At 38.6% G+C, this 26,135-nt stretch overlaps 1 protein-coding gene across 4 annotated transcripts in view; it reads right to left on the bottom strand.

Annotated features, from left to right (window-relative positions):
- The window catches only part of EXOC6 (exocyst complex component 6), a 163,467-nt gene that overhangs the window by 95,371 nt on the left and 41,961 nt on the right, over window positions 1-26,135 (bottom strand). For all 4 annotated transcript variants that reach the window (XM_042459266.1, XM_042459267.1, XM_042459268.1 and 1 more), the window contains exons 2-7: window positions 15,286-15,457; window positions 14,117-14,164; window positions 13,928-14,018; window positions 12,723-12,768; window positions 5,545-5,749; window positions 4,456-4,626 (exon numbers count right to left, since the gene is read on the bottom strand). In XM_042459266.1, the coding sequence (XP_042315200.1) occupies window positions 4,456-4,626; window positions 5,545-5,749; window positions 12,723-12,768; window positions 13,928-14,018; window positions 14,117-14,164; window positions 15,286-15,457 (733 nt within the window). The remainder of the gene's footprint in view (window positions 1-4,455; window positions 4,627-5,544; window positions 5,750-12,722; window positions 12,769-13,927; window positions 14,019-14,116; window positions 14,165-15,285; window positions 15,458-26,135) is intronic.

The following is a 26,135-nucleotide window of genomic DNA, read 5'->3' on the forward strand; positions in this document are numbered from 1 at the left end:
AAAACAAAACATATAAAATTTGGTAAGCAATGACAGAATAGTACAAAATAAAGGAAGTGTAACAAACTGAGATCGGCAAATTAGACCAAAGGCAGATATTCACAGTTTAAGGCAAACTCTACAAGGACCAATAATTTAACTGATGTAACAATTTTCTCAGTGCTTTTACCAGATAAAAGCATTTCGACTACGCTTTTACACAGCTCAGAAAGACATGGAAAATGCAATGAACTTGTTAAAAAAGGTATCTGTCACATTTAGCACTGGTGTGAATCCAAGCATATAAATTTCTAAGGTACTCAAGAAGAACAAACTTGAGCAACTGTTAGCCAAAATCAAGTATCTGCAAGTATGTAACTTGCATATTTCCTCAGATTTATCTCTAGGTCTCTGTGAGTTCAGAGAAAGAGATCTGATCTACATATACTAGGTTCTTAGAAAGCATGGATGACCATTTCAGTTCAGTTCAAGACAGAAAGAACTTCAGGTTACAACAAGGAAGGGAGATACCCAAACTGTGGGATTTGTCTATCCACACATAGGGCTTTGAATGTTCTTTAAAACTTCTTTCACACAGTCTGAAAAGTACTGTGCGATCCCTTTGCATTCCATATTAGATCTAAGTTAGTCAGAACAACAGTTTTTCACTAACATCCCTACTATGTTACAATATTGCTTACGGATTTGTTTTGTGGTATTTCCTTCAGCACTTGACATGCTTTTTCTCATAGCTTTCTTAATCTGAAATGGTATCTGATATAGTGGCAAGACAAATCTGCTAGGTTCAGGTCCAGTCTGGGCATAACCAAGGCTTCATCCACACAGCAGAAATTATCCAGGTTGATACCACTTTAACTGCTATGGCTCAATGCTACAGAATTCTGGGAATTGTAGTTTTGTGAGACATTTAGCCTGCCCTGTCAGAGAGCTCTGGTACCATAGCAAAGTACAATATAGCACTGAACCAAGCAAACTGAAGTGGTGTCAACCTAGATTATTTCTGCAGTGTGAATGCAGCCTAAGACCCAGCTCCTCTTCAATGTGGGCAGAACATTATTGAAGGTGAGGCAACTGTGACATTCTGGTGGTTATTCTGCCCATCCTAGTGGCAATTTGAGGTTGGATGGAGAGGGTGATGTTCTGTTTCTATGCTGATCAAGCTTGAAGCTGCACTACTGTACTGTGCTTGTGTAAGGGGACACTGAAGACTTCTTTGCATAAGTATCTAAAAAGGACCACTACTGGCATATTGAGGAGTTATATCAGCATAAATATCTCAAGAGGACACCCGTCTGTATATTTATTTATTTGACTGACTGATTTACACCACACTTCTCTCCCAAAATGGGATTCAAAGTGGCCTACAATATAAACTAAAAGAAAGAAAATAACTAAAACAATGCAGCACAAAGGTTTTTAAAAGCATTAATCAATCTACCAATTTAAGAAATTACTTTAAGACATTAAATTAAAAGTTAAAAACATATAAAGCAATTATTACACTACACATCCTAAATGTGTCATTAAGCATGTACAGTAGGACCTTAGTATCTGTGGGGGATCTATTCCAGGCCCCTCTGCGGATACCAAAACCATGGGCCCTCAAGTCACGTTGTCCCCAATGGCGGTACGTGCATGCTGCCACATCAAGACTAGGGACACCCCCCGTTGTCCCCAATGGCAGCGCATGCATGTGGTCACACCTGAAGTCCCATTGTCCCTAATGTCGGCACAACCATGTGTACATGCTGCCATTGGGGACAACGGAGGCTGTTACTAACAACAGGGGTTAATCCCAATGGTAGCACCAGGGACGTAGCCAAGGGGGGGGGGGATCTTGGGGTCCGGACTCCCCCTTCCATTAGAAAATAGAATGGTGTGTGCTGCTGCGCCGCCGCACCCAAGTCCCATTATAATGGTGGCACTTAGTCTGGACCCCCCACCTTCCTAAAATCCTGGCTACGTCCCTGGTAGCACAGCCACGTGAACATACTGCCATTGGGGACAATGGGGGGTTGAAAATGGCAAGATGCTCTAATCTGCAGATGCCAAGCCCATGGATAACAAGGCCCCCTGTATTGGAAAAAGTTTGGCTAACACTCCTGTATTTGTTTTGAGGGGAAAGAGGACAACTAGGTAAGAGGAAGCCATAGTAAACAGCAGTCTATCCTTTTTTTCCCCTCAGCAGTTGCTGGAAAAAACCAGGGGAGAAGCACTCCTAACCAAGAAACCTCAGCAGGGCCAACATTTCCATTAGCCTCAATAAACTATGGGGGAAAAGACAGTATGTAAGCAAAGGAATAGAATAGGCAGCCATCACATGTGCTGGGGTGTTTGTTAACGTGGCTTCTGCCACCATCAACTCACGGCAAGAAGTATAAGACACAGGCAACAACAGCTGAAGCCTCTGCACTACCAGTTGGATCCATTCTGAGTTGACGGCTATGACTTGGGAGGAGAAAAGATGTTTAAGAAAACTGTCTGTGGCCTGTTACAGACAGCCAAAATAAAGCTGCTTCGAGTCACAGTGGAGGTATGGTATTTCAATGATGCATGCGTCCTAAGAGTCCAGAAGTCGCACCAAAGCCATGCTCCAGTCCTTAGGGCTGGAGCATGGCTTTGATGCGACTTCTGGACTCTTAGGATGCATGCATCATTGAAACACCATATCTCCACTGTGACTCGAAGCAGCTTTATTTTGGCTGTCTGTAACAGGCCTGTGTTACAGTATTATGTAACACAACACTACATATCAAGATACTGTTTTCTCGCCTCCAGAGCACAGCTCTTAAAATCCAGAGCTAGGGATTCAAGATGCTGCTGGCAGCTTGAGTGGTTGTCCTCCCTACCATCAGCTCTGCCAATATCCTCCTCTCTTGAATGGGCAGGGGAGGGGAACAGGGAACCAGCTGTAGTTCTTCTTCTTCATCTGTGTGGCAGGTGTGTTTACAGGTAGTTTGATGGAGGTCTTTGCTCCAGCCTCAGACCGTAAGAGAGTTTGGACTGCTTCTGGCTTCCAGATCACTCCCCACGGTAGGGTCACACCTCCTCTATCTGAGCTTTGCTATTTCTTGAAGTGGAAAGCAAGACTACAAGGATGAGAAGCCTGCTGCTGCTCCATACCCCTCTTCAACTGAGCAGATCCGTGTTGCTTCCTCTTTCCCGTTTACTTCATGATCACTCCTTCTAAACTAGGAGTGGGGCGCAGTGGTTAAATGCCTGTACTGCAGCCACTCACTCAAAACCACAAGGTTGCAAGTTCAAGACCAGCAAAAGGACTCAAGCTTTACTCAGGCTTGCATCCTTCCGAGGTCGCTAAAATGAGTACCCAGATTGTTGGGGGCAAATTAGCTTACAGTTGTAAACTGCTTAGACACTGCTTAGGCGGTATGAAGCAGTATATAAATGAAGCTTGTTTAAACCAATTGGTATTTTTTCCTTCAGGAGAAAAGTAATTGTGTTAAACACCCTCTTTCAGATATAAGTTTAACATGGGGTTTATTCAGGCCCATTTTCGTTTTCCGACCTGATTTTGTTATGTTCTTTCCCCTCACCTCCATCCCCCCAAAAGTTCCACACCAAAATTTATGTTCAACCTTGTGTAAATTTCTCTCAGTCTAAGACATTTTCATAAACAGTTTTGCTTTATGTTATTTTTGGCAAATAATACAGATAGAAAAACTTGAACATTATTTTTGGCAATATACACATTTCTGTGTGTGCATTTTTGGGTATATTTTCATTCTACTGCAACAGTATAAATATCAAAGAATAACTGTTTCAGTTCACATATTTGTTTAGGAACTGCAAATCTGGTGTTCACATTGAACAGCAAACCTAGGGGATGTTAACATTGTGAAAGAGGGAGGAAGAGTAGCATAGAAATACTACACTATTCAATGACTATTTCTGTATTCTTTTCTCATTGCCACAATTCAAAGAACTACAAAAGAGTTTTGTGATTCTAGCTTCCTTCCTTCCAGATCTATGCCATGTGAGCAAACATTTTGAATATAATGGGCAATTTCTAATAATGGGCAATATGAATAATGATATTAATTTCTGAATAATAATAATTTGTGAATTTTTGAATAATAATAATTTCTAATAATGGGCAATTTCTGAAGTAGTAATATGCCATAGGAAACATCTGTTTAGAGAAAATGAGCACACTATTCCACTGGACGGTCCAAAGCAACTTAAATGACCCTCTTTAAAATTTCAGCCTATTCCAAAAAGCTACTTGGCAAGTTGTTCAGATGTCGGAACAGTATAGTCGTCATCAGCTCTAGCCAGCATAGTCAGTGATGAAGAATGATGGGAGCTGCAGTCCAACAATATCTGGGAGTTGCAGCTCAACAACTGGACTCCCAACATTTCAGCATCTGTGTCCTAAAAGATGTGTTATATCTTAAATAATGCATTAAAATAAATAGTAATATGAGGCCAAAATACCTCATCTTCATGTCCTTCTTCCTCTTCCTCCTCCTCCACATCAAGATTTTGCTTTGAAACAACCTCATTCCTTGTTTCTGAAATTCCATCATCATTTATATACTTATTCTTCCCATAACGGACATCGTTTGGTTTTTGGAGAACAGTATTAAAGGTTTTCTGCTGTTGTGCCTATATGAGCAAAAACATACAATGAACAAGAGCACACAAGGCCCTAAGAAACAAGCAATGACAAAGGGAAAAGGAGGAAGCTTGGCCCAGCGCTAGGTGTGATTTTAGTAGATCTGTCTTCAAACAGAGGTAGTGCTAGCTGAATATAGGCAGAAGTGTGGGGGGGATGGACAATTTCAAGCCAGGACTCACAGCAGGAGATGGCTGCTGAACTCTTCCTTCACCCACTCTTTCTCCTTACTCAGGCTCCACTCTCCAGCCAGGCTCTTTACGGTTTTGGAACCCAACAGGGAGGAAAGTAACTGAAGACAAAAACTGGTGGGCAAATGAAAAGATCAGCAGCCTTCCCACCTACTGCTTATCCAAGTGAATGTGACACACACCCACAGGCATAAGCTACTCTTTAAGGTATTCAACATAAGTAACACTTTTAAAATCAAGTTTTGCTGAAGTCAGGCCTACTTTCATCTGAAGAAAGGAAAGGAAAGGAAAGAAAGAAAAGAGTCCAACATGCTATTGTTTTCAAATATATTTATATCACACCTTACAGCTTTCTAGAATGATTCTATACATTTATCATGCATTTGATTGGTGGAGTTTCTTCCCTGAATGTAAAAATAAGTGTGACACAGAGATACTGCATAAGTGTAATCTATGTAATTCCTATGCTCAGGAAAAAAATGGATGAGATAAAAATTACAGAAATCATGTTTCACACATGCACTTGCATAATATGCAGTGTGAGATGATGTTTGATGACTGGATGATAGAAGCAAAGTTTTGTGCCATGCATGCCACCATCATGTAAAGCCCACAGAGGACAAGGACTGAGGCTTAGTTTTTACTGGTATCACCAAAAACTTAGTTGAGAAGTAATACATTAAAGTATTTTCTTAGATCTGAGTACTGAAACTTTACCTGTTTCATTGCTGTTTCACCAATTTTATCTGAATGTTTCCGAATACTCTCCAGAAAATCCTTAAGATCCGACATGGAAATTTCTTTAATTTCCTCACGAAGCTTTGGAAGGTTTTCAATCATTATTTGACAAAAACGGTACTGACTAACTCTAGGAAAGTAAATCTTTTCTAACTGTTCCATAGTTTTTAAAGCAGAATAGTATCTAGGACAAAAAAGAAAAGAAAAAAGAGATGCATGTTCTAATTTTTTAAAAGTGAACAATTTTTATTGTTATCCCAATGTAATCCAAACAATTGACTCTAATAAACTCTATATAACCATATAAAACCATATAAACTCTAAATTCTGAACAATTCTAATCTCAATCTCATATTAATAAGAGTAGGCACTGAAAGGAACAAACTAGAGTGACAGGATGGATGAAGATAAGAGGGGGAAACACAAAGGAGGGAGGGAGGAAGATAATCCTCTTGGGGCCTTTCACCTTCTTCTCAAGGGCCAAACTGAGTGCTGCTGAAGAAACATCTGACCAGGAAAAGATTTCTTGATTCTAAGCTCCAGCTAGAACATTTACTCAGTATTCATGGTAAGGATGGAAACCTTTCCTGAGAGACTTTCAAATAAGTACTGACAGATAGTTACAATCAGTGGAAGAATAAGGACTGTTCCAGTTTACATTCATACAGTACTTTAAAAATGCTCTTTTTCTTGTTTTATGTACATCCTCTTCTGTTTAGATAGTAGCTGGACACACAATCCAAGATAGAAACATAGTTCAGGGTCCTGGTCATTAAACAGACATTAAGTGTTTGGACCCAACAGAGGACCTTGGTTGACATGAGCATCTACACTACATATTTAATGCAGTTTGACACAGCTTTAACTCAATGCTATGAAATCCTGGAATTTGTAGTTTTGTGAGATGTTTAGCCTTCTCTGTCAGTGAACTCTGGAGCAATATAAAACTACAAATCCCAGCATCCCATAGGATGGAACCATGACGATTAAAGCAGTGCATTAACTTTGCAGTGTGGCAGCAGCCTGGGTAATTGCTTTGCCCTCTGTACCCCAGTGTAATCTTTAAGAAAAGCTCCACTTCCAACTTGGCTGCTACAGCAGCAATGTCTGTTTAAAGTTGCTTTTTGAAGTATGATGTATAACGCAGTGATACAGGCCCTCTCCTGGGCCACTACACCTTCAGTGCCTTAATCTGAGAAAGCACCCATATCCCAGAGAAATGAAGCATGACAACGGGGAGTTATTTGGATGGTGAAAATGATCCAGGATTAATCCAGACTAGATCTCCATTGTTCACATGCATCCTGAACGCACCCAATTCAGTGTGTTTTATTTTTTGGGGGGGATACCAAATAACCCACTTAACCTGGGATAATCAGTACTGGGTGTTTTTCTGAGGTTTTTTTTTAAATTCACATTGTCACCACTGTAAATAACTGATATGAATAGACCCAGGATTAAACTCTGCATGCCCTCCTGTGACTTCCCCCTCTAGTAAGGGGAAAGAGGATTCTCCCTCTCTTCCCCCTCCCCTCATGAAGTGCAGACTTTACTACTGCCTTGAGACACCTGTCTATGGACCGTTTCTCACAGGGGTTGCTAGTACCCTTGGGTGAGACATGAAGGGCTGGAGAGCATGTGTGAGTAACAGTATACAGAGAGATGTCCAGAAATGCAGTTCCAATAAGAAAAAAAATAATGGGAACAACAAACCTGGAATGTGTGAGTGAGATTATACACATAGTTGCGCTAAAAAAAATGACATCTGAATGACCCCAAAGATGCTTTCAGGATCTCCATTACCCATTTCCTTTCAGCAACAAATGCCACAATAGTAAAATGCAGCAACAGGTACTTTGTTGTGGGTGGGATGTGGTGGCAGCAACTGGTTAGCCAGCCACCCAGACAGACAGACAGCGAAATATGGAAGTAGATGATGATGGAAGTCAAACACTAGGCAGACAAAAGCCCTGCTACCTAAGAAAGAGGTTTATCCTGCTTCATGAAAGTGCCAGCCCTATCTAAATCGAAACTGTCCCACCTGCACAAAACTTTTAGAAAGGAAACGCAGGGCCCAGGGACCAGATAGTCACTGATACGCGTGCACACACACAAGCACTTGAGGAGCCCTGGTGGCAAAGTGGTTAAAAGCTGGTGCTGCAGCCACAGTGTTGTGAGTTCGATCTTACAGGGCTCCACGTTGACTCAGCCTTCCATCTTTCTGTAGATTGGCAAAATGATAACCCAGCTTGTTGGAGGCAATTGGCTTACACACTTTAAATGGCTTAGAAAGTGTTTAGTTCACTAGGAAGTGCTATTGTTATAAAGTGCTATTCTTGATAGCTGTTTTTAGCAACACCAGTCTTCCCAGTATATAGCTGGGGGAAAAGAAGGAAGCTGTGATCCACCAAACAAGCATCCTGCCCACCAATTAAACTTCTGTTCTGATCTAAATTTCAAGCATTGCAGAGTGAAATATCAAATATGGTTCACATCTAGAATTCCTTTTCTTTGAATGTCCAAAGTGTATTTCTGAATGCTCAATTGAAGTTTCATGTTACTGAAATGTTACAGATTTGGGGATAGGATGAAATTTTTAGAGGGAAAGAAATCTTATTTAGAGGGTAGCAATGCCCTCATTTTGCCTCATCCCACAGCTACATCCTAGGTCTTTCCACAGTTTCTCTGAAGCATGTCTAAGAAAGCAGAAGGCTAAAGTTTGTCCATGGTTCTTGCACATTTTTAGTGGTATAGTATGACCCCTGTATCCATGGGGAATATATTCCTGGACATTCTGGCAGAAATTGACCATATGGTCATGCTGGAGGACCTAAAGATTCCTAAACAAAACACCTCTCTAGGCCTTATAGCACAGCTTTATGGTCAACTTCTGCCAGACATATACCACAGAATCACACTAGATGATCTAAAAAATACCTAGAGAGAACATATTTGTTGAATGCGGGTAACACGGTGTAGTGATTTCTGTGTTGGACTATGGCTCTGGAGACCAGGATTCGATTCCCAGCTCAGCCATGAAATCCACTGGGTGACCTTGGCCAAGTCACCAGAGGAAGGCAATGGCAAACATCCTCTGAACAAATCTTGCCAAGAAAACCTCATGATAGATTTGCCTTAGAGTCGCCATAAGTAGGAAGTGACTTGAAGGCACACAACAACAACAACAACAACAACAACAACAACAACAACAATAACAACAAAAAGTGAAACCATGGGTACTAGTCCCGCAGATAAAGAAGATGTACTGTATTTCTCCTCCCATATCCCAGGCCTCAGCACAATATTGAAACAGGCTTCTGAGCTGTCCTGGTAAGGTCTTTGAACAAAATAAGTTGGGGACTGGGGAGAAGAGACTCTATAAAATGGAAAGGGGGAAGGGTCTATATGTAAAATAATGCTTTTGTACACAGTTACTGAAATGTGAGCAGTAACAGACTGAAGTAGTGAGGGAGAAGCAGTATTGTTGTTGTTAAATGCCTTCAAGTTGATCTGACCATGTAGATGAGTCATCTCCAAGACATTCTGTCCTCACCTAATATGCTCAGATCCAATACATTCAGGCCTGTGACCTTCCTAATTGAGTCTATCCACCTGGTATGCAGTCTGCTTCACTTTCTATGGTCTTCTACCTTCCCTATCATTATCATCTTTTCTAATGAAATGTATGTACATACTAACATGTATTTTTATCGTTAGTTAATTATGGTTTCTGCTTAATAATTCTGCTTATGATTTTACCAGCTAATGTTGGGTTAGTCACTTTGCTTCTCAGCTATAAAATGGAGCAAGTGTTCTGCAAATAACTTGTGTAGAAATTTAGAACCTCGATATTCTAATATAGAACAACAGCTCCATCTAGAGTCCCATAGCAGATACACATCTTTGTTTTTATCTCCATTCACCCAGTTTAATCCCCTTCTGTGACAATACTGACCAACAACATTTGAGATGGATCTTAATTCACCATTGGTTCAAACTACACTGGAGCACCTTCACACTACACAATTACAGCACTATGACTCCACTTTAACTGACATGGCTGTATCCTATGAGATCCTGGGATTTGACGTTTAAGGAGGGATATTTAGAATTCTCACCCAGGGAGTTCTAGTGCCTCCCCAAACTACCTATCACAAGATTCCACAGGATATAGCTATATCAGTTAAATGCTATAATTGTACATAATGAAGGGGCCCTTAATTTCAGAAAAGAAGCCAGTACAGCCTCAGTGCCATCTCTTCTTTGGGAACTAGGTGCTTTGAAAACATTAACTGTAGTCAAGTAGGAAGAGATGTTATGAACTCTCTTGAAGTAGAAGATCTGGTTCACTATTTACTGGAGTGTTAGATGTACTGCAGTCCATTGTTGTTGTTGTTGTTGTGCCTTCAAGTCATTCCTGACGTGTGGTGACCCCAAGGCAAACCTATTATGGGGTTTTCTGGGGCTGAAAGTGTGTGATTTGTCTGAAGTAATATCGTTTATCTCCTTTTCTTAGGCATTTGGGCAGGGATGAAGAGCCTTCTCAAACAAGAATTCTACCTCCTCACAAAAATTTATCTCCAGTTCTCAAAATGCTAACAGTGGAGAGAATGAGACTGAAAATTGTTCACAACTAAATCTTTGTCTGCCCCTTTTCTTTGTCTGCCTAAACTGCATTTCTAAATGCTCAGATAATTCTAAGTTACTACAATAGTATAAATTAGAGGTCTGAAGGAAAATTTCACTTTGGAGGGAGATGCTTATTGGGGGCAACACCCTCATTTTTGTGCCTCCTACAACTGCAACCCTAGATATGGAAAATGAGGGCGGGTGGGTTGAAGACAAACTAAACTTTCTTCTGCAAGATCCTAACCAGCTAGTGACACAGAAGGTTGCCTTTTTGAAATTATAGCAGCAAGTTGTTGTTGTTTTTTTAAAGGTGGAAAATGTTTGAAGGAAGATGTAATCCTTTTCTTTTAAAGTGAATGTATTTGTATGTATTTGGCAAATTTTATATGGTGTTCATTTGTATCTGATATGGTCTGTTGGGTTTTTTTTAATCTATTTTAGCTGGCCAACCAGATGAATTCATGTTTTATCATTCCTATTGGCTGGGTCAGATGTCATAATCATAACATTCCCATTTCAAGGAATTACTCTAGAACAACTGTTCCTAACCTGGGGTGCCTGTACCTCCAGGGGGTGTGAGATGGAATTTCAGGGGGTGCAACAAAGAATGGTTTGTGTTCTTAAGTGACAAGCCATGAGTCATCATTATTTTTTTTTCTGAATAAATTAGAATCTAATTGCTCCATTTAGATTTGCATTTATGCACTTGAGTTAAACACATGTTTTTAAAAGTTCCACTTATGCACCCGGCAGTATTGAATGTGGTTCAATTTGTGGTTCAAAAATTAGAAATTAGACTTCTTCATCTTCAAATATGATACTACTTTGTAGGGCATGTGGATATTAATCAAACATGTCCAAAAGATGTGGGGCATAGAAAAGGCTGGGAACCACTCTTCTAGATGTCTACTGTGTTAGTATACTGCAACATCAAACTCTTTTAGTTGCAGCACACTTAGTTTCTCTTCTCTTTCCATTTTGACAGAGCAAACTAGACTTCCAACTCACATACTTGTATTAACCATCAGAAAAGACACAGACATTCAGACCTTAGCAAAAAGGGGGAAGTGTCTAACTTGGGAATATTTTTGTGGCTTTCCATACAATATTATATTCTTCTTGCTTGTGGTGCTTCATGGTTTAATGCTATCTCTACTGTGCATGTGAGTGCAGTGGGATGAATGGAGTCGGCTGCCTACATGTCCATACTTTTCCTTCAGGAAACATGGGCCAGAATCAAAGAAGGAAAATAAGTCAGGACAAGGTTCATTAACTGGGTTGTGACACAAAGGTCATATTATATGTACACTCTATTCTATGTATTTATTTTGCCACATACTGTAGTATGAGCAGCTTGTCTCAACTGCTCTCAACATTCAGAGCTACGTACTTGCAGGTACTTTTCATTTCTATTTCATGCTTTTCGCATATCAGAGTATGCACAAAATTGGCCCCAATATTGTCTGGCAAGTAGTATCTCCTAGCACCATCCACACATAAAAGAGTGCCCCTTTTCTTTCAGGAAATGCTGCAGTCAATGTACAAAGTGAGTGCAGTCTATCAACTGGATTGGGGAATTGCAGCCATGAAATAAAACATAGCAAATTAACAATCAGGGGATCTTCCACAGGTTCTGCATTTTTAATTCAGTAATACAGAAAAAAAATAGCATTAGGGTAGCCATTTTTTTTAAATGTAGAAACTGAAAAAAGTAAGTCTCTGAGAAGCAAAAGAGGCTCCAAAATTATCATTAGGTAGGTTGCCTAGGTGGTGTAACAAAGCAACCATTAACCAAAATTTACTATGAGTAAATTTTAAAAGCAATAATTTTAACTATAAAGAGATTCACAGCTGTAAAATGGGTTTTATTGCAAATATCTGCACAAGGTTTACAATTACAGTAACAACATCAAATACTACACAATCTAAAAATGAGCAGTAAAATATATAAAGGGTAAGAAATCATAACACTTCTTTCAATCTTTCTTTGTTTTCAAAGACATACGTGCTTGCTTAGAATCTGCTTTTTTTCAAAGCTTAACACTGCAATCCTGTGCAACCTTTTCAAGAAGCCAGTTCCACTGTGCTTTGTACGATTTAAACCCATGTAAGGATATGCTGAACTGCAGTTGAAGGCAAACAGTAATAAGGCTAGGAGCCTGTTCTGCCGTTTTTAGAATTTACTAGTTGTTCACAGCCTGTTTTAACATTCTAAAACAAATCAAATTATAAATGCCATTATAAACCTAGCTCAAATATTTTCACTGCATTGAATGCTGCTTAAAACTGAGCTTTTCTCAAGACAATAATTAAGCCCTTGAAAATGCTTCATTTTTCTCATAACATCTGTTCATTTGTAATGACAGACATGAAACAAAGACATGAAAAGAATACAATGACCAGACCAAGATTCATTATATGTCTTGACCAGAGTAGTCTTTACCATTCCATCAGTAATTGTAGAAGACAAGTGGATGAACCCATTCATTAAAAAAAGTTATAGTCTGGTTGAAAAGAATTCTACTCACCTTTTTACATTCATCTGATCTTTTAATTTGCTGTACATCTCCAGTACTGCATAAATGAGATATTAAAACATATAAATACTACTACAAAATGTGCAAAGATTACAAGGCTCATATATTTTTCCCCTTATGTTCAGTTTTACACACAAATACACTCTTTGTCCAAGGAAGGTTTTACAATATGAAGATAAAATAATTTTTAAGGCAATGTAATGTGTACTGAAAGCAACAGGGGGCAATGATCCATCAAGAAAATACTAAAATCAAAACACTGTTCAAGCCTACCTCAATGCAAACAAGGCAACATTTTCTTACTGAGAGCACCCCTAAAAACCTTCAGTGCTTCCTGTATATAATTAGTTCATAGGGACAGTGCATTATATACCAACAGTACCACCTACTGTAATCCCTGCAAGTTACAGCAAACAACAAAAAAGGGTGGTTACAGATGTCTGCAGGAACAGTTCTTATAAACAGTGCATCATGTGGAAAACTACTGACATAGTATAAAGGGCTAGATAGGCATGATAATTAAATAGCTACCTAAAATAAATGTCTAGAAACTGTGATATTTGCAGGGGGAGAGAGTATGTCGAGAATGTTTAACTATGAAACTGCCCATTTCAGCAATAAGCAAATAAACACTGACATTTAACAGCATGAAAATACTGTGTATCTATTAGGTAAAGGGTGGACACAAGTTAGCTAAGGACTTAACAGTAGAGCTCTGGATGTTTCATAGTAGATCAGCAGTGATTTCTGATTATTAATTGTTCAAGAGTAACAGTAATAAAAAGTTGTTGTTTTTTAACTGAAAGACTGCAAGTGCCGTCTCGTATTCATAACCGTTCCTAGGCTCAGAACTCTTTAATTCTCAGTACAGCTCTTCTGAATCAGTCTCCACCTGGTGAATCTTGGGGTTGTAATAAAAAATAAAATAGATCCCATAAGTCTGAAGTTTATCCACACTGCATTAAATCAATCATCATAATCATCATCATCCATAGCCTCTTAGGAATATCCTGGCTGTACAAGAACAGAATTAGACACAGTGGCTCTCAGTTGAAAAATCCCTTTTAAGACTACAATGATATTTGCATTCAAATGTACAACACAGCTGTGACATGGTTTTGACATCAACTTGCTGAAATTTACAGGCTTCTTATTTTGGTGGTGATGTTTAGTTACTCTGTGTAATGCTAACTCACCTGGAAGACACAACTGAAGCTTCTCAACCACTGTTGTAATATTCCGTTGCTGAAGTCGACACTGGATGATTTCCTCCGTTTGAGCTATTACCTTGGATATTTTACAAAAACATGTTGCAGTTAAATTACGGGTACAAGTTGTTCCCTAGAAATGTTCATTCAGCATATAGGAAGTACAATTTTTCTCACCTCTTTCCCAGCATCTTGAAGCCTTCGGTTGGTATCAGTAACTTGGACCTTAAAAATAATTTCACCTTTGTTAGACAAATATGCATATATTGCCCTGATGTAACTGTTCACCCTTGTAATCAGATCATGCTTCATGAGAAACTTAGAACAAAGAAATGCAAATCCAAATTAACTCTACAGCTTGAACTTGAACTTTTGATCACCAAGGTTTTTTTTGTTAACTTCAATTAGTTATGACAGTTCTTTCTAACAGATTCTGTGGCAAACTTCTCAAATTTACTTGGGATTTTTGAACTTTATTTGTTTCTGTAGGTCTGTCAAACAATTCAAATCATTGACCCAATTGACCACTGGTCCCTTTTTGATAACCTCAATGAGCTCTATGTGCCATTCATTGTCTGCAAGAAATGGTGATTGCATTTTATGGTAATTAAACATTCATACTTTGCTGAATGCAAACACTGGGTGGTTGATTAACATCAAACGTGAAAATCTCCAAGCCACAGCAACATTTTAATGCCGCAGGTGCAGGCAAAGCTCAACCTCAGACTTTCCCACATATTAAGTGACTCATTAGGTCATCATAATAAGGGAGCACATTCTAGTTTATTAAAAAACTCATTAATTTCTGAACAAAGATGCTCAATGACCTCATTGATGCTGTATTTGGTCTCTTGTTATCTGAATATCCTTTATATAATGCTGTTCTAATCATAACCTCTGGTGAACTACGCTCATTCTGTCTGCTGTGCATATTTTTCTTGCAAATGTGTAAAGAGAGCTAAAGAGACTAGTTCCACATTTTACTTCTGAGGAAATTTCACAATAACATTCTAAAAAATCCCAACAATCCCATCTTCATTTTGAGAAACCAGACAAAATGTTTGTTTAAAGAAGAAAAATCACATGTCTGATTCGGTTATTTGTTGGGGGGATGAAAATCAAAACTTGCAAAAAAATATTTATATTTGCATGCTTTATGAGTCTGCATTACATATAATTCCTGCATTACTAGCTACAATTAAATATTGTTCACTGAATCAGTCTGCAAACATTCAAATATGTTAGTATTTTAAAGGGGAGTGTTCAATTATAAACCTGCCCTATGCAGCACAAACAAATTCTTTCATTATTTTTAAACTGATAAAAAAACAAAGTTAGTGTCTTACCTTTAATTTTTCTGCATCAGCTCTTACTTTAAGTAGTTCTGTAATAGCATCCACAAAACCTTGATGGTGAAAATTGCACATCTTTTCAATTTCCCTGTCATGATTGCGTATGCACGCATCTAGTTTTTCCATAAACTTCTGGTGTGCATTGGGTTGATCATCATATACAGATCTGTCAAGTATATAAAATATTTATTTATAGCCCACCCAATCACAAAGAATCCAGGCAGGTTACAACAGTAAAAAAAAATACATAGCAATAAAAATAGAATAAAAATAACATAACAATTTACAATAATAATAAATAGCAAGAGTGCATAGCAAATAACAACAATAATAGCAATAAAAACTGCATAACAATTAACATTTCAAATCAATACAACTTAAAATTAATGCCCAGAATACATAGCAAATAAACAATAACAACAAACATCAAATCATAATAGCAATAAATAGCAAAAACTGACAATGTCTAACTCTCTCATGGCAGCAAGAATACAATACAGTGCAAAATGCAAGATGAAAATAACAACAAAAACTGGTCCCTTATACTCCCTCAAGCATTAATAATAACAATAATAAAATGAAATTCTATCTATCTATCTATCTATCTATCTATCTATCTATCACATATGCCATAACACTGCATTTTTAAACACATCTAGGGGCAAGCAAAATACAGCTTTAAGAATTGCCTTGCACAAATAGCCCCTCTAGTGGAGAATAATTGCCCAATGTTTAAAATGTTTTGATTTTCAAAACAGTGCAGTATGTGAGCACCATTCCACTAGCTCATCCCTCCTAAGAGAAACACAGCTAGGCAAATTATCAATAAATACAAATGCACCATCAAAAATCCAACTCAGTGTCTAAGTTAGCGTTTCTTTCTTAGATTTATTGTTTGTGTCATACTCTACTTTCCTGCATACATGCTGTATCTAGAGGGCAGCATGACTTTTAGCTGTATTTGTTTTAACTTGAGTCTTGGACTGGGGAAAAGGCAGGAAATAAATAAATATAAAAATATCACCACTACAAGAAGATAATTAAGACAGTTTATGCAATCCATAAAACAATTATCAAAACTGGATAGAAACAGCACATGACTTGGTTATGTTTAATGCTTTGTTCATGGAACAATTGATATACTTGTTACACTCCTTTAAGTCTCAGACTAACCCAGGTCGCTCAATGAACAACCAAGTTCTTTCCTTCCTGACAAATTTCCAGACACCAATTGTACTTTAAAACTGGATCTTATTGAACTGCAATTCCCAGCATTCATTCTTCTCTACTGGGTATGTTTGTAAACCCTACTAGAAGTTGCAACCTGAAAACCCCTGGAGGACAGCATGATTCAGAATAATAACTTGAGCCCTGAATATTCCAGGTCAATTCAGAGGTCAAACAGATTTCTTCCTAGTTTGCCACACCTTTACTCAGTACTACACTACACAGTTATAGCGCTACTATTAAGCTTTAACTGCCATGGCTGCATCCTATGGAAGCCTAACACTAGCAAAGACCTAAAGCATTCTAGGAGAGTATTTGAAATGCCACTCCCTAAGTTACAAGTCCTAGAATTCCACAGGATAGTATCATGGGAGTTATAGTAGAATGTGTGCCTTCACAAGCTGTCTGTCAACGTATGGCAACCCCATTAATTTCATGGGGCTTTCTTGGGCAAGGAATTCTCAGAGGTGGTTTGCTACAGCCTTCTCTGAAATACAGTATAGCCTACAGCACCTGCTATTTGTTGGTGGTCTCCCATCCAAGTATTAACCTGACCTGCTTAGCTTCCAAGATCGGACCAGATCTGGTGCCTTTCGGAAATAACAGTACTATACTATAATTCTTTACTGTTAATGGTCGCATTCGTTTGTTTTCGTATCTACATATACTACATTCACACACAAATATCTAAGCTTAAATAAGTACTGGCCATGTTCTTAGAAGTGAGGAGAGAAACAACGTGTGAGCTAAAGAGCAGCACTGCATAAACAAGAATGACAGCTGTGAAAGAAAGAAAAAGGATGCAGAATGGTATCTGCAAAACATGGGTAGATCAAAAAATGTCATTATGCGTTTTCATGACTCTATGCAACCAATGTACACATGCACAATATACATATAACTTTCAAGTACTATGTGCCATAACACTGCATTTTCAAATGTCCATGAAATACAGCTTAAAAAAGGTCTTGTACAGGGTGACCAGATGTCCTAATCAACAAGGAGGACAAGGCATTGTAAATGTAGGACATTCAAGGAAAATGTAGAATATTACCAAATAAAAACTAAAAACACTCATATAAATGTAATTCATGCTTCATAGCCATGCATAAAATGTAGGACATTTTGAAATTCCTCCTGGATAGAAGGTTGCAAATGTAAGATGTGTTCTGGAAAAGGAGGATGTCTGGTCATGCTGGCCCCCTAGTGATCATCAGAAGCCAAAATATTTTAAATGGCAATATGACTTCAGACAATATGGCTATGTATGCAAACGGGGAAGAAAATTACCTACCCAGAAGCTAACAGAACACTATGACTTTCAGTGAAACAAGATGACATAACAGAGGGCCCTTGGTATCTGCTGGGGTTTGGTTCCAGGATCCGGGATCCCCTGAGGATACCAAAATTTGTGGATGCTCAAGTCCCATTAAATACAATGATGTAGTAAAATGGTCTCCCTTACATAAATGGCAAAATCAAGGTTCGCTATTGGGAATTTTTTAAATTTTGGAATATCGTCATGCCATGGAATGTGGAATCTGTAGATGCAAAATCGGGGGATATGGAGGATCAACTGTATTTTTCAGAATTGCTCCTATCATCTGAATACTCCATACCTACCAACATTTACCATTACTGTGACAGATTTTAAATTACATCTTTGAAATAAAATAAGCTATGATTTTAACAACACACACACACACACATTTGCATTAGGGTAATTCAGTATGATCCTATCCACAACTATTTAGAAGTAAGCCCCACAGCCGACTGGGAATTATTTCCAGATAACTGCAAGGGATTATACAAGTAACTCAAGGTATGGAAAACTGCCAAGGAATGGGTAGTGCACTGAGCCTGAAGGGACACACACAACTGATTTTTTATTCCTCACAACCAGCTCCCCTTAAATAACCAATAACATGCCTTCAAAAGCTTGTGGGGTGCCACTGGCCACTGTGCTGTATTGGGGGGGGGGCGGGGGTGTAGCTTTTCAACTGCTTCAAGCCCAGAGACAGCATTAATGTATCAAATATTTGCACTTCTCATTCTAATAACACTATCTTAACATCACCTGCCTAAGTATCTTCTAACTTCTGGTGATCTCAACCTTATAAGGCTATTTAAAAAAAAGCCTGCCCTGCTTATTATTTCCTATGCTTTTATGATGTCTCTTTGTAAAGAATATTTGCAGAGAATGCATGTTTCCTGATACCTTCCTATTGCTTGGTATTTATTTATTTCACATTTCATTTCAACATCATTTACCTTTCAATCCACCTCTCCCCACACTAGAAAGAGTAGGTTCTCTGCCGAGGCTGAAGATGTGTCATCAATATTATAGTGTAGAATCTCCTTTTCATCTTGGTTCCTGACTGTCATTTGCACACTAATCAACTTATTTATGAAGCTATTGGCTAAAATGAGATGCAGTTTAATCAATATAGACCCATACACCCAGAACTGCATTAAGTTGTCAGTTTACTACAACTCCCAGAATCCCAAAGCCAGCACCACAATAGCTACAGAATTCTGGGAACTGTATGTAACCTATAAAAGTTACTTTGCCAACCTCTGCATAGACTATATAGGCCACAACCCACCCAAAGTTAGAAATTTTAGTCATATGGCTTTCAATTAGAGTTTTATGCACATGCTTAAATTTTAAAGTTGGCCTGCAATCTTGACTTGTTTTCAAGCAACTAATCATAGTTCCCATCACAGAAAGCAATGGGGAATCCTAATGGAGAAGCAAAGATAGCTGTTTTTTTATATCTTGACTTAATAAATACTACAATGTGGTTTTGGCTTGACACAATGTGCATGAGATATATTATATATTTGCTATGGAAGTGCACCAGAAAGGAGTAGAATCTTATTCTGCAAGCAGAAAAACAATGTAGAAAAGGAGAATAAAAGGAAAAGAAGATGATAAAAATAAAATTATGCATCCGATACAAATATATTGTGGGGCATCATAGTTCTGTGCTGTAACATTCACAATCATCCACATCTTTAGTAAAAATGAACTGTATATTGCTCTCAAACCATTCTGTTTTCCCAACAAGGGCTAAGCAAAGTTCAAATACAAGGTAAAAAGGCACACAGAGACCACTTGCTATATTTCACAAGAAGTGCAAAGCACAGCTTTCAACTGCAGCACATTTCTCTGTGCTACGTATGGAAATAGCACCACCCTGTGGGAGTCGTGACAAATTATTTCTCATCACAAGTCATGGAACTGCTGCAGTTGTTATTGCTGTTGTTGTTGTTGTGTGCCTTCAAGGTGCTTCCAAAGTATGGCAGCCCTAAGGCAACCCTATTATGGGGTTTTCTTGGCAAGATTTGTTCAGAGGAGGTTTGTCATTGCCTTCCGGTGAGGCTGAGAGCATGTCCAAGATCATTCAGTGGGTTTCAAGTTTTCTAACCAGTCATAGTGGTTTTTCTGATTAAGAGAGAAAGCAAACAATTTACTACCACTACTGCTGTTCTGCTCTTAGTTCAAGGAGGGTTTTCGCCACAATTTTCAGTTCACAATGTTTTACAAGGTTGCAGTTTATAAATACTATGTAAAAATGCATGTCATTTCACTCATACTTCATCACTGTTTGCATCTCCTTGTTTAGTATGCATCAGTAACTTCTGAACTATATGTCACAGGATGGCTCAGATGATCAACAGTGTGAAATCTTTGACCCCCAAGCTATGTTTCATTTCACCTTAAAAAAAACACAGCCATCAGTAAAGGATTATGGGAACTAAATACTGGGACACAACAGTACCTCTCCCATCCTTATCTGCTCCCTTTCCTTTTGAGGGCTTTCAATACTACCCAACACAGAAGTGAACAACATCCAATACAGTACAAAAGGCGCATGAATCTTGTTTTTTCTCTTTGCAATCCTGAGAGGGGAAAAAGAGGTTTAAACAAGGTCAACAAGACCTATTGACTAGATGTGTTCCTTTTCCTGAAGAGATGGGTCACAATAAAATCTAAGTCTGTAGCAGCACAAATGATGTGCCAAACTGAGTCAAAGAGAGAACAGCAGATGCATCCACAAACACAATACTCCATTCTCAGAATGTGAAAGCTCATGGTTATTTATAGCATCACAAGTCTAGTTACACAATATGTAGAATTTTACATATAAGAAACCAGAAGAATAACTAGGCTAAACACAGCATCCCACTAGCAAGTGCCAAGGAACTTTCTTCCCCACCCCTCTGCCCTGTGGCCTTCAATACCACCTAAAATTGGCTCCAAAGCTGTATCTGCACTGCAGAAATAATCCAGTTTGATACCACTTTAACTACCTCAATGCTATGGAATGCTGAAAATTGCATATTTGTGAGTTATTTAGCCTTTTCTGTCAGAGAGCTCTGATGTCAGAACAAACCACAACTCCCAGAATTCCATAGCACAGAGTCAAGGCAACTGAAGTGGTGTCAAACTGGATTATTTTTGCAACGTGGATGCAGCCCCAAGTCTGGAGAATTTCCCAGCCATCCAGAGTCACTTTTGGATACATGTAGGGAGTGTTGTGATGAGGAGGGGGCACTGTCCTCAGCCCAATTCTGCTGGAATCAAAAAACAAACCAAAACAAACAGCTTCATTTATATACCGCTTCATACTTAACTAGCAATGTCTAAGCGGTTTACAAGTATAAGCTAATTGCCCCCAACAAGCTGGATACTCATTTGAGCGATCTCCTTGGAAGGATGCAAGCTTTGACCTCGCAACTTTATGGTTTTGAGTGAGTGGCTGTAGTACAGGCATTTAACTACTGTTCCACTGGTAAAAGTCCTCACTGTACTTTGGATGTAATGGAATTTCTTGCTCCAATATATTTATTATGTTCTTTTTAATGTTTCACTTACTTTCACAGCATGTACAATAAAGGGTGTCATTCTTGCTTGTCATTTGATATCCATGGTTAATATCTTTCAGTGTAAAAATATGGGGAGGGGGAAGAATCTAGCAGCATTTTTAGACTGATTTAAGTATGAGCTTTCATGGATATCCATCCACTTCTTCCAACTGTGCATCTGAAACAGTGGGTCAATATATAAAATAGCTCATAAATCAGTTATTCTCAAGAGTGTCACTATATTCATTTTTCCCGAAGCCTTTTACCCTTATTATTCTTTCATGAAAATTACTGCTTACTAGATAAAATAAAAGAGCTGAAAGAAAAGACATTAACATTTAGCATGTTCATTATTTTGTACTACAAAGAAAGATGCTCATTGCTCATTACAATACACTTATTTTGCAATATCCCTACAGAGGGAAAAGGTCAATACATTTTTGGGAGTTTTTTTGATATGTTATTCCAAACTCTGCAGAGACCCTCAAATCTGCTTTGTTGGATCAATTTTCACTGGAAAAAAAAGATGCTTCTAATACATCCTCACCAAAGTAGTTACAGTAATTTGTTTGAGTCATTTCCATCACTTTTCCAAGCCAATCCACACATGTTGGAATTGTATTGGTTTTCGACTATCTCGCAAGAATCAATCTTGCTGTCATTACCAGGTAGATTATCAAGTTTCTATACTTCTATTCTTTACAAGTCTCTAAATTCACCATAATTAGTAGGTATAATTCTGGTCTCAGGAAGGTGTTTTGATTGCAAAAATAAACATATATATAAATGGAAAAATTCAACTTGTGGTGATTTATAGGCAACCAACACCATCACTTTTCTCCCCTGCGTGCCATTTTGCCATCTTTGTCTGAGAAAGAAACTTCTGAATTTCAAAAGCTATCTTGATGTATTTTCAATTTTTTCATTGTACTATTAAAAGGCATGATCACAAGATGTATTTTCGATTTGATGTTATTGTGTGACCAAACAGAACTACTGTACTACTGAAATTGTAAATGGCAACTTGTTCATATTCGGGGGGGGGGGGGACAGTGACAATATAATACAAGGGGGGGCAACTGAGGCACTCCAATGTCTTTCGCCTACAACTCCCATAAGCCGTAGCTAGCATAGCCAGCTTCCTAAAATTATCTGTAGAGGTACAACTGCTCACTTAAACCACGGGTTCACTACTGTGAAAATTTTGTAATTTATATATAAAGTATGTATGCATACACACATGCCTATGTAGATGTACATATGTGCATGCACACATGATTTTTAGAGAAAGAACAGTAGGACAGTGTCACAAAAGCTATCTCATCTGAGGCACCAACAATTCTTCCTCCCAAGTAGCCAGGGTGCATGCGTGTGCACCTCTAAGTTGCTTGTCAACTTAAGGTGACTCCAGGGATTTCTTGGGCAAGGAATACTCAGAGGTTGTTTCCCTGGCTCCTTCCTCTGAAATACAGGGGTCCTTGCCATCTGTTGGTTCCAGTCCCCCCCCCCCCCCCATGGATACCAAAATCCTTGGATGCTCAAATCCCATTAAATACAGTGGCATAGTAAAATAGTGTCTCTTATATAAAATGACAAAATCAAGATTTGCTTTTGGGAATGTCTATGTTGTTGTTTGCCTTCAAGTCATTTCTGACTTATAGCAACCCTATCATAGGGTTTTCTTGGCGAGATTTGTTCAGACAAAGTTTGTCACTGCCTTCCCCTGAAGCTGAGAGCATGTGACTTCTCCATGGTCACCCAGTGGATTTTTTTATGGCTAAGAGGGGTATCAAATTATGGTTTCAAAGTACAGTAATCCAACACTCAAAATCCGTAGACAGAGAATCTGTGGATACAGAGGACTATATAGTACCTGGTATTCACTCGCAGTCTCTCATCCAAATACTACCCAGGGCTGATCCTGGTTAGTTAGCTTTCAAGATCAGACAGAATCTGGCCCCTTTAGGGCAGTGATTCCCAAACTCCAATCCTCCAAGTGTTTTGGACCTCCACTTCCAGAAGCCTCAGACATCTTGGCCAATGGTCTGGCATTCTGGGAGCGGAAGTCCAAAACACCTGTAAGGCCAAAGTTTGGGAATTACAGCTTTAGGGGGATTTAGGGGCCAATTAGCCAGAAACCAGTGGCATATTTGTGCCACTGGACCACAATCCTTTATTTCTTTCCTGAAAACTCCCCAGTTACATGGTTCATGGACCAGCCCCCAATCCAAGGACCATCCCTTTTAGTAACGGTGTGGGTCACAATTAAAATAACCAGAGCCCTAATTAGTTTTAAAGAGTATTGATCAGAGCAAATGAGTCATCACAAAACTAAGCTTGAAGAAAAAAGGATTTAGGAAGAACGAACAGGGACCAAAAAAGTCACAGAAAGAGGAAGACATTATTTGGTATTTGACAATGTATGATGAAATAATGTTCCTTCTCCAGTTTTATGTACTAATGTTAAGATGACCAGGTCAGAATATGAATAACTTTTTCAGGTTCAGGGAAACTATATCCATCCATTGAAGAATTAGAAGTTTCTAAGCATCAGAGATTGTCAAAATTAAGACATTAGCCGCATTTTATATGTAACCAGTTTCGTCTCCAAGAACAAAAGGCAAATACATAGCAAGTGTCATTGAAATCATTCCATAATAATAATGATATTCACTCTGAATTATGAATGCAAGGGCATGTTTTTTTCCACAAACATCCAGAAAAAAGTCACTGAAAGAAGATGCTGCGCTTGAAATTGGATGCAGCATTTGAATTGGGATGCTGTCCAAACCATAATTAGCATATCCCTAAAGTGACAGTGTAACAAAACATTAAATTACTGCAGCACTTTCTCAGGAAGCCTTGCAACCGTTTCCTCTCTGACTGTCTACCAATATATATTTACCGCTAATCATCAGTTCCAAATGCCAATTTTTCCTGTATTCCCCATCGGGTTTTCTTAATCCACTCCCTTAAAAAGCCAGGTGTTTCCTGCAATTCAACAACAGATATAATGAGAATGTATTCTCAGCCCCTAAAGAGACTTTCTACATGCAAGCATTATCTGTGGTATCAATTCTTCCATCCTTGTTTAAAAATATGACTCTGTTCAATTTAGGAGATTACAGCATGTCAAAAGAATGGCATTCACTTAAATTCTGCAAACAAGGAGAGATAATTTATTAATCTTAGCTCTGCCTTTATACTCGATTTGTCACGTTTTCCTGTATGTGCAGTTTCTGTGAATTGTTCTCACTAATAGTATCCTGTTTCTACAAGCAGGAAAGGGCTGAGTACAGTTTGTTAGTTAACATTACTTCCTATAACCAGGGTCAATATTCTGTAGTACTGACACTACAGCAATTATTGTTCAGTCTGATAAGCAATGTATCACACTGATGGTTGTTAATGGACATCCTTTGTAGTGCAACCTCAACTGATAATCAGTAAACCCAGATTTTCAATAGACTTCCTCCTTCCTGTTTTTACAGGGCTGAGCAAGGAGATGCCTCTTCCTGCTACGCTTTGTGCTTCTTACCCACTCACCCCTCCACACACAAATATATATAAGGGAAAAAGTAGTACTTCTCATTTCAGTTGAACTGAAACCCACATTCTATGTATAGGGATTAAAGTCAAATGCAGCTGCAACTTCTCAGCAATTTTTTTAAACTATTGAATTATGAAAGAACTATTTATAAATCTTAAGCATTTTCTTTAAAACGCTCACAAACCTTAACTGTCCTTTGCTTGCAAACTAATCCCTGTTTATATCCCAGTGTTGCCCTTGCACTAGCACCCATCATTGGCAGAACAGACTCTCCTGTTCTTTTGCTCATAGCCAATATCTATTTTAGAGGTTTGGGAATGTGCACATAGCAGCTAGCTTTGGGAATACACTACACTACAATCACTGTGAGGGGGAGAGAGCAGAATCACACCCACTCATACCACACAACTGCCTGAGAAATGAAACTGCAGCAGAAGAGACCTATTGTACAAAGGCAGTAATAGAATAGCAATGAGATTGAGATTCTATTGACATGTTTTGCCTGTCAATGAAAAGATACACTACAGTAAGAAACAGAATGCAGCAGAACAGACACAACACCATGTGATAAGCACTGGCCAAAGACTCTTTTATCCTGTTAAAATTTTGCTTTCCTAGCCTCATGTGATCAAGTCCCCAGTAAGTGAGAAGGCCACACTATAATGGAAGGATGCTGATGTATCAGGGAAAGAACAGCTGGTATACTCAACTAGAACAGGGCTAGAGAATCTGTGGCCCATCTGAATATATTGCTGGGCAATTAATCTTACTATCTCCAAGCATGTGCTATGCTGATTAGGCCTGATGGAAGTTACAGTCCAACAAAATCCAGAAGGCCACAGGTTCCCCAGCCTTGTGCTTGAGACCTGCATAATGACCAGTGCCTGGTACATGTTTAATCCCATTATAAACTCCCGATGAGTAATGTTAGCTTCTTTTCAGAGTATGTCATTAACAGCTTCTACCTCAGTATTTTACATCCCCCCCTTTTTAGAGAAGATTCCATCAAGAAAGCCAGCACATCTGAAATCCTCTTTACTTTTTAGTGATTGAATCAACAAAGCAAAAGGGAGCAAGAGGTATTTTCAGTAAACACTTAAATGAGCAGCCACCTGCATGGAAAGTGGGCTAAAATATACAGCCAGTAGACACTCCATGCCTCTTCACCCTTTTGTAAATTCTTAACAAGCTGAGT

This window comes from Sceloporus undulatus, chromosome 3, assembly GCF_019175285.1.
Source record: "Sceloporus undulatus isolate JIND9_A2432 ecotype Alabama chromosome 3, SceUnd_v1.1, whole genome shotgun sequence".
NCBI lineage: Eukaryota > Metazoa > Chordata > Lepidosauria > Squamata > Phrynosomatidae > Sceloporus > Sceloporus undulatus.